We start from the raw sequence: 9,242 nt of genomic DNA on the forward strand, positions 1-9,242 counted from the left end.
TTTGTGATGCAGGTTGAAGGGAAAGGAATAGAAATAGAAAAGAGAAACTACTTGGAAGGAGAGAAACCAATTTTATTTTCCATCATTATGTTATATGAAAACCTAGAAATAAAAGTTTTGTAAAGAAGGAACAAATGAATAATAAACAAGAATGCAATAGAAATAATTTAAATTTGAAAAGTTTTCCATGATACTAGGATGATAACCATTTCAAAGCACATATTATTTCTGGCCTTCAGAATAGGTTTTGTTCACTGGCCAAAGCCTGTCATAAAATGAAGGTTTTCAGTATCTGCTCTACTGGCTCTTAACAAAACTTTTGAGATCTTCAAGAAAGGTAATGTATTCCTGGTGCTCCAGTGCTGTGCTGAGTTCCACCAACTCATCTGCAAAAGTGTTGTCCACCCCTCGGTCCGCAAGGAAATCCATTAGGTGGTCATACAAGGCCTACAAGGAGGAACATTACCGGTTAAAAAAAAAAAAAGACTCCATCTGTAAATGCTTTTGTCTCTCCTTAAACTAGAACCCTACCAAGGCCTAAGGGCACCCCCATCTCATCAAGCACTCACCCAGTCCAGAGAATCTGTGTTGAGTGTATAATTAGTGTCTTTCCAGTCAGACTCGCCAGTAGACTGAAAGCTCACTTCCCTTATGGCAAAAATGTCACTCTCGTCCTCCTCTTCTTGTCCAACCTAAGTAACAGTATGAGGCAAACGGAAGAGTTCTCTAGGGCAAGTCAGATTAGTGCAAGGAAACAGGACGATTTACAGTTTGAAACTCACCTTGCTTCCCTTCCCTCTCTCTTCCCCTGCTTCACTGATCTAAGCTAGAAAGCATAAGCATCCGCTAAAAAGGACCAGGAAGGTCCTGGTGGGCACTCCTGTCCCCAGGGGCTAGCACTCCATCCTACGTACCTCATCCTCTGGATAGTGACAGTCCAGCACAAGGGCCTTCTTGCCATCATTCTTTGTAACTTCAACCACAAAATTGGGAGTTGACATCAATTCAGGCTGGGAAACAAGAACAAGCAGTCAGTACGTGCCATAATTTGCAAATAGTTGAGAGTTTGAAAGTCAGCAGTATTTAGGATATTCTTTAGCCATTTTAATCTCTTATGCTATAGTGCCGCAAATAAGCAGCCTAGACTCTTTAACACAGTGCTAAAGCCACACACATACCAGCTCATTCAGGATACCGGCCCCAACTCTTCTGGTTGATTCTTTCAGGAGTTCTAGACTACCTTTTAGAGGGCAGAATAGCAAACAGTACAATGTTTAAATTTCTTAGCACCTAGTTGTTTAAAGAACACACTAGGTGTAGAAATAAGAAATCTGGATCCTTATATGTCAATTAACTGCAATCCAGGAAATTCCTTAATTTCCCCGGTTCTGTTTTTCCATCTGTACATTCTAAAGCTGGCCCTGACTGTTTTAGGAATCTTCCTTTATTAGGGCCCAGGATCAAAGGCTGGTGCATATGACTAACTGGCCGTCCTAATGGCAGAATAAAGACAGCAGCACACCCCTCAATGGTGAGCCCTGTGAGAAGAATGAGTACACTGTCAGGGAGATGCCAGTCAGGTGGCTGAGACACAAGCACAGCAGAGAGCTGTGCTCTCCATCCTAGGTCATACATACAGCAATACTGATGTCAGCTTAGTCAGAAAATCTGGGGACCCTGTGGCCCTCATTCTGTGCTGCTTTCTAGCCAGGCACACTGCTTCCTGAAATGTCTGAAAAGACTGGGCACCAACCAGGTCTAACCAAGAGGGACAGTAAGGAAAGATCCCATCAAGTGTTAACATTTCTGATACATCTGGTTTTGCCACCTTGGTTGTAGTGGCTGGCTGTTTATTACTAGCCTGTCACATGTTAGCAATACCTTATCTGTAAACTATAGTCTCCAATGTTAAATCAAGTCTCAAATGATTTCCATTAAGAGAATGAACACAGGCCAAACTACAGTCTGCAGATGGCAATTTATTCAGTCCCTGGGAAGGTAAAGGTGCCACAAAGTTCCAGTGCTAAAGCTGGCAAGAAACTGCTGGTTCTGCTGCCCTACAAAAGTCCCAAGGATAGTTTCCCTTTGCATTTGCTCTTCTAGCATTAGAGGATTAATAAAAAGGAAATACTTGTCCTCTAAGTAAGCCCGCCAGAACTCTGAGGAAAGTCTGGTTAGAGTGGCACAAGCCTACCTCCTGCTCTTCAGCCTTCTGCCCTTGTGAGGGCTCCTCCTCCCCGTCCAATGTGGGTGGGATGCTGTTGTTAATGTTGAAAGTGACAGTGACCCTAGAAGGGCAAAAAAACACATATCAGACATGGCAGAGTCTTACCTGAGTAGTTTAACAGACAAGTATTAAAACCTGCTATGGTTAAAAATGCTTAAAACAATGTTTCTATCCTAGCTGGCTGTGCATCTGAATTGTCTGTAGAACTTCCAGAAATGCCTGGGTGCCTAAATCCAACCCTGAAATTCAGTTAAGTCTGAAGTGAGCCTACTATGTGCCAGCTGCTGGAAGTCAAACTAATAGGCTCTCGTTCTGCTCAGTGAAATACAGTCATGGGTGGGCTACTTGTGACAGGCCGGCATCTCAGGATCACTGCCCCCGCCTGGCCACTGCTTCCTCATGGCCAGCTGATAGTGCCCACCTGGTGGAGGTGAGGGGCTCTGGCAGCATCTGAGAAGCTAGTGGAATGGAACAGAAGCTCCTTTATGAGCTTTTCTCCATTGCAAAACCTGCCCCTGAGAAGGGAAGAAAGAGCACTAGACGGTTGGATCAGCTGAGGACCAAGAGTAGCCCTGGCGCCAGGAAGGAGAGGCCTCACAAAGAATTACTCACTAGAGTACTTATGGGACGTTCTACAATCACAATGCTGATTAAAAACACTGACTATGACAATTTTAAGATGCAAACATCCTCATCTAACAAATAATGTTCCAAAGTTTGAATCAAAATTCTAATGATTTGAGATTTGGAACTAGAACTGCTGGGCTGTGCAACTCCAGCAGGTACCGTTCACATTTAATTCATGTGAAGGGCACCTTTTGGAGCACAGTAACAGTCTCAGAGCACAAAAACCCAAAGTAAAGGCGACCCCTGGAGTTGTATTAGCTGGCTGCCTTGCTAATACTTTCTCATAGGAACAAAGGCAGTTTGAAGTCCAGCCACAAAAATCTGTCTAAGCTCCAACAACCCTGAGCAATAAATGGAGCTGAGCACAGAAATGCAGTGATGTTCATTCATCACAGCATTATTTATAATAGCCAAAAATTTGTTATGACTCACTATGCAACCCTAAGAAAATGGTTTAGGTGAAGTTACAGAATACTCAATTGACCTATGTATGGGAAAAAAACACACTATACCATTAGGCAAAAAAAGAATCAGAACCCCACACTTCACACCACCTACAAAAATTAGCTCAAGATGGATCACAGACCTAAACATAAGAGCTAAAAGTATAAAACTCTTAGAAGAAAATACAGATGTAAATCTTTGTAACCTCAGGTTAGGCAACAATTTCTTATATGACATTAAAAGCTGAGGTGACAAAAGGAAAAATAAACTGGTATTTATCAAAATTAAATGCTTTTGTGCATCACAAGACACTATCAAGAAAATGAAAAAACAACACAGAATGGGAGCAAATATTGGCAAATCATGTATCTGATAAGGAAATTATATACAGAATATATAAAAAATTATACCTCAATAATAAAGACAAGCAACCCAGTTAAAAAATGGGCAAATGATTTGAGTAGACATTTCTCCAAAGATATAAAGAGCCAATAAGCATGTGAAAAGATGCTCAACATCATTAGCTACTGGAGAAATACACATCAAAACCACAATGAAATACTACTTCATATCCACTAGGATGCCTCAAATAACAAAAGACAATAACGAGTGTGGTGAGGATGTGGATAAAGTAGAATCCTCTCATACACTGCTGATACGAATGTAAAATGGTACAGCTGCTTTGGAAAACACTTTGGCATTCCCTCAACTGGTTATACAGAGTTACTGCATGACTTAGCAATTCTGCTCTTTAGGTATATACCCAAGAGAAATGAAACTATATGTCTACACAAAAACTTGTACAGGAACAGTCACAGAGCATTATTCAATAATAGCTCAAAAGTGGAAACAACTCAAGTGCCCATCTACTGATTGATAAATAAAATCTATACAGTTGAGTAATATTCAGCCATACAAAGGAACGAAAACTGACATGTACTACAATAAATCTTGAAAACACTGTGTTAATGGAAAAGAGCAAGATACAAAATGCCAAATATTATATGATCCCATTTATATGAAATGCCCAGTATAGGCAAAACAGATACAGAAAGTAGGCAAGTGGTTGCCAGGGACTGGGGGGAGGGAAGAATGGGGATTAATGGCTAATGGGTACAGGGTTTCTATTGGGGGTGATGAAAATGTTCTGGAATTAGAAAGTGGTGATCAAAGCACAACTTCATGAATACTAAAATTCCCTGAATTGAACATTTTAAAAAGGTGAATTTTATGGTATATAAATTAAATCTCAAAGATATTTAAAAAGCAGAATACAGAATTATATATACGGTATTATGTCAATTATAAAAGCCTACACACTTGGAAAAAAAAAATCAAAGACTAAATGCTTCTCTGTGTAATGGGATTATGGATGACTATAATGCAAGTAAGTATAAACAAGAGGTTAATAATGGAGCAGGGGAGGAGCTGAACTGGGTCAAAAGGTCCCCATCTCTCTCTGGTGGCAATTATACTACAACCTAGTGGTGTTACAAATGAGCTACGTATCTTTCATTTACACCTGCTGTAAGCAATTAGAGCAGGGGCCTTGTTTTACTCAGCCATAAAGTCTGGGAGCATATCAATCAGCACTACAAATCAGACATCAAACTTATTATTTTGTTCCATAGGGACTAAGTGAATTCCTGAATTTCCATGCCTAAATTTAGTCAGGGCATGCCTCTTTAACAGTAAAGGTTTATTGAATGTCTGTCTCCACCAGTCCAATAGACTTCCAGCTACATACTTCTGTACTACTTCCTTACTGTCTCCTCAGTAACCAGCCCAGGGCAAGTATGTATTTAATAAATGAGCTAACTACAGGTTATGACATTGTCTAAATGAACCCTCTCTCTTAAAACCATATATCACTACCTGCCTTATCTCAAGGTTGGTCTGGGGATGACCCAAGGCACGTCTTTCAGGGTCATGGATTTGGTCCCCTGGAGTTCCCAGGTCCCCAGTCCACTACTTACTTTTCCCCAGCAACTTTCCGCACTAATGTAGCTTCTGTCCCCTTCACTTCCAGCTCCCAACCTCCAGACATCTTGGGGAGGGACTTATGTTTCTGGATCTTCTTCTCTTCCTTAATCTCATCACTCAGGAATTCCGCAAAAGCTTTGTCCCCTAGAATGAAAATCCAGATGACAGAGGAAAAGAAAAGGCAATCAGTCTTAAACAAAACAACGACCCAGATTATCGCACCTAGAGCTCTAGACTTGAATAGTTTCTGCTCTCTGCTATTAAAGGTTGCTCTGGGAACTTGGTCCAATTCACTTCATTAAGGCTCAATTTCCTCACTTGTAAAAATACCGTAATACTCTCAGTGGAAAACTGATTTCGATTTTGGAACAGTGATTTCCAACAATGAACTCACTACCTCATTTCCCTATAAAGCATAAGAAGCCGCCTTTCAACCAGGCAGCAGATAAAATGGGATGGACCTGGGGGGTGGGGGTGGGGGGAGCGATTCCCGGCAGTCGACTCCAGGCCTAAAGTTTCCCTCTCCCTCCCAAGGCCCCCCAGCCCACTCAGGAAACTGCCCCCAGGCCCCCAGACTCACCTTCAGTGTGCAGCGCGCCGCAGCCACAGCCGCAGGGCCCGCGAGCCCGCAACAGGCCGGGACCACGAGCCGACCCCGCGTGCACACTGAGCAGCCCGAAGGGCCGGGAACACGGCCGGGGCGCCAGCTGCAGTAGCTGCCGGAGCGGCTGGGAGGGCGCGGCGGAGCGGAGGCCGGCAACGCCGAAGCCCAGGGCACGGGGCACGCAGCGCAGCAGAGGGAGCATCGCGAGCGTAGGGCGGAGGCGCGACACGTGAGACTGCTAAGGACGAGTGGGGCCAAAGCGCGCCGTGACCCAGCGCGATGCCGGAAGTCCCGCCCATGCACAGGAAGTGCTTCCAGAGCAGTCGCCTTAAGAACGGGAAGCAGCGCAGGCAAAATCGCGCCCTCTGCTGGGGGACTCCGGTCAGTGCGGCCTCTGGGTTCCTGAACTTGAGAGCTGAGTCAGCCTGAGTCTGTGTCAGCACGTGTCAGAGGCTTTCTGTTTAACATGCCAGCATCGGTTCTCCCCCGTGATTGCTTAGACACTCCAGTTTCCAGCTACTGTTCTCAAAACATGCCAGGCCTTCTGTGACTTCTGTACACTCTCGCCGCTCCCACTCAACTCCCACAACTCCCTCAATACTTGACTCAAGGTCACCTCCCTTAAGAGGTCTTACTGGAATGGCCTCCTCTCCCACCAGATAGTAGCCCCTGAGGTTTATTATTCTTGCAGCAGAAACCTGGCAGTGCTGGTTTACCGGCAGCCTCCCCTCACCCCACCTGGCTGAGTTACTGAAGGGCAGGATCCACGATTTTTATGGGATGGCTCTCCCCCACCTTCTCCTGCCTTGCACACAAGTTCTGGTGGGACCCCACTTTTCTGGGGACAAAAAAAACATGGCTAGTATAAGATGCAGTTAAGAAATAATGTTCCTAACTTCCCAGGATACACCAGATATATAGGGTACTAAGAAAGTACATCTTCCTAAATTAGTGGTAAAGATAAGACTAGTACTTACTATATTATAAACAGCTTTCTGTGAGTAAGGGAAAGGATACCCAACAAAAGAAGCCACACAAATCATGTACAAGATTCATTTTTAATGGATTTGATAGTCATGTGCAAATTTGAACATTATATACAAGAGTTAATGTTTCTATAGGGCGATATCTGTCTGAAAAAGCCCAGACTCTTGAAAAACAACATAAATCTGAATCAATTTGATTATTTTTCACTCTAGGGGTTTTTGTTTGTTTGTTTTTGCAAGCGACAACATTCTGATCAAATAAAATACAATAAAATTTTTGTTACCCCACAGGTGCAGACTTCCTCATATGCTCGAGGAATGGTATCTTGCTTGCCTAGCCAAGTTCCAAGCAGTTCTTTGGCAGCTGGGTTAAGCACACATATGTACCACAGTACATAATCAGTTTACCCACGGAGCAAAAGCTTGCCTCTCTGTTCTGGTATCTCTTTAAAACTAGCAGAGATGCAATATTAAGGGTTTTGTTTTTGTTGTTGCTGTTGTTTTTTTACCAAGGATTTATAGTCCTTCCCCTTGTAACGAAATCTGTGTTGCTATGGATGTTTCACACGTCATGAGACAAGAAGTACAAGAAGAACACTGGAGGCATGCCATCTGCTTGAGGGCATCTGTTTACAGGAAGCTGCTCATGGGAGCCAGTGACTGACTAGTCTGGATATGGATTTCCCAAGTTGGAAAAGAGGTGTCACACCATCAGAGATCTCACCAACTGAAAAAGAATAGCTCAAGAATAACATCGCTGTGAAACACTTAACTTTCTTAAAGAAAGTTTAAAGTGTATTATTCCCTGCAGTTCAATATAAATAACCATGTACTTCTTTGTAGTAATATGTAGAGTCAGAATGGGTTTTCCAATCTGATTTAATCCCTGAGCAGCTATGTTAAAAGTTAAGTTTTTAAAAAGCCCAATAAAAAACTAAATACTGTATTAAAATTCTAGCAGAATGTTACAGAGATAAACATATTTCTGTACAGAAACATTAAACCTATGCAGAAGCTGTTTATACCCTTTATGCTGTACTTCCACTCAAAAAAGAATATACATTTCTGGAAGTTGTTCAGCTACTTAAGCTGGACATACACTATTCTCCAAGTTAAGTCTGACTTGAATCAGAGTACACCTCTAGATAGAGATAATCTGCCAAGGAATAAAATAAATTGCCCCTCCCCCAATTTTTTACCAGCACAATTTTATGAAAAAATACAGTATTATCTTGTATCAAGTCAGGCTAAACATCCTAGCCCTGTATCAAATAAATGAAAAAAGAAATACACTTTAAAAAAAAGAAGAGAGAAACTTTTCAGAAAGTCAACAACAGTTAAGAGCAAGTCAGCCAAGAATCTAAGAATTTAGTACGATGGGGTCTACAGAATCTGTCAATCCTATTTGGCCTAAATGTAACTATATGTTACAGAAATAAATCACAAGTTCTAATAGCCCCGAACACTGGCTAACAGCCTGAATGCTGAAGACCACAGCTAGTGATGTAAAAACTGAGCCAGACTTGGCATGTGCAACTATGGACAGGTCTATGACACCGAAGCACTCCATAAGGCTGTGGTCCCTGAGAAGACTGTTGGACCCCAAGTGAAGAGCCTGTCCACTATCTTTGAAGAGCCTCCTTAGCCCAGTTTGGCCCTATGCTTATAAACTGCAGGACTCATTTTGAACGTGTAAGCAATGATCAGAAACACTGCCCAGATGTGTTTAGACCAACTAAGCATGCAAAAAGAGGGGTTAAGTCTTGGCTTTTCCCAGGGCAAAACACCTTCTGGGGAAAGATCATTTGCTTTTGATAATTAAATAGCTAAGAATCTTTGGTGTCTTTTCCCTTTTCAAAACAGGAGGATGGGAAGAGACTGTGGAGATCCTCTAATTCCCTCTGACAAATGTGGAAACTGAGGCTAGAGGGGTGACCGGCCCACAGAAAGTAGCAAAGGCAAGTTGTCCCCAAATCCCTAAGAAGCAGGAAAAAGATTACAGAAAATAAAAAATGATATAAGAACATGAAGACCGAATGCGGTATGAGATGAGCCAGTCTCTCTCTCTCTGGGTTTTCACTGACCGTGGTCTCCCCATTCCCCCACAGCTCTGACCAGGGGCAAAGACAGAGGCAAAACGGCTGAAACAGAGTACTATGTCATTCATTATACCCACATGTTTACATATGCTCAGTTACAGACAAAAGCGACAACCAGATATGCTCTAGGCCATCACGTTAGAAGATCCGTTTCCAATGCCTGCACTGAACATGATGCAGAAGATACAAATCAACCTCAACCCAGGGAACTGCCTGTCTCCAGAAGCACTGATGGGGACGTGCACCAGAGGCACCCAGGCTGGAGAGAATCC

At 42.8% G+C, this 9,242-nt stretch overlaps 2 protein-coding genes across 3 annotated transcripts in view; both read right to left on the reverse strand.

The window, feature by feature from the left end:
* Positions 1 to 51: 51 nt before the first annotated feature.
* Positions 52 to 6,156, reverse strand: LOC119513286 (complement C1q binding protein). The gene is made up of 6 exons (XM_037808345.1): positions 5,862 to 6,156; positions 5,275 to 5,425; positions 2,195 to 2,288; positions 915 to 1,010; positions 570 to 692; positions 52 to 447 (listed from the first exon to the last, which is right to left on the reverse strand). Exons 1-6 carry the CDS (start codon positions 6,085 to 6,087, stop codon positions 298 to 300), a joined length of 840 nt encoding a protein of 279 aa, XP_037664273.1. The 5' UTR covers positions 6,088 to 6,156; the 3' UTR covers positions 52 to 297.
* Positions 6,157 to 6,929: 773 nt separating this feature from the next.
* DHX33 (DEAH-box helicase 33) overlaps positions 6,930 to 9,242 on the reverse strand; it is a 24,140-nt gene continuing 21,827 nt past the window's right edge. For both annotated transcript variants that reach the window (XM_037808319.1, XM_037808321.1), the window contains exon 12: positions 6,930 to 9,242. This exon is cut by the window's right edge and continues 1,065 nt beyond it. The gene's annotated coding sequence lies outside the window, so the exon portion shown is untranslated.

The sequence above is a fragment of the Choloepus didactylus genome, chromosome 18, assembly GCF_015220235.1.
Source record: "Choloepus didactylus isolate mChoDid1 chromosome 18, mChoDid1.pri, whole genome shotgun sequence".
Lineage (NCBI taxonomy): Eukaryota > Metazoa > Chordata > Mammalia > Pilosa > Megalonychidae > Choloepus > Choloepus didactylus.

What these genes read in the sequence shown, in the direction of transcription:
- LOC119513286 (XM_037808345.1), bottom strand. Translation starts at nt 6,087, where the DNA reads ATGCTCCCTCTGCTGCGCTGCGTGCCCCGTGCCCTGGGCTTCGGCGTT. An exon ending in CGGCGCGCTGCACACTGAAG is followed by an intron (nt 5,426 to 5,861) that starts GTGAGTCTGGGG and finishes TTTTCATTCTAG; the next exon opens with GGGACAAAGCTTTTGCGGAA. An exon ending in ACACAGATTCTCTGGACTGG is followed by an intron (nt 448 to 569) that starts GTGAGTGCTTGA and finishes TCCTCCTTGTAG; the next exon opens with GCCTTGTATGACCACCTAAT.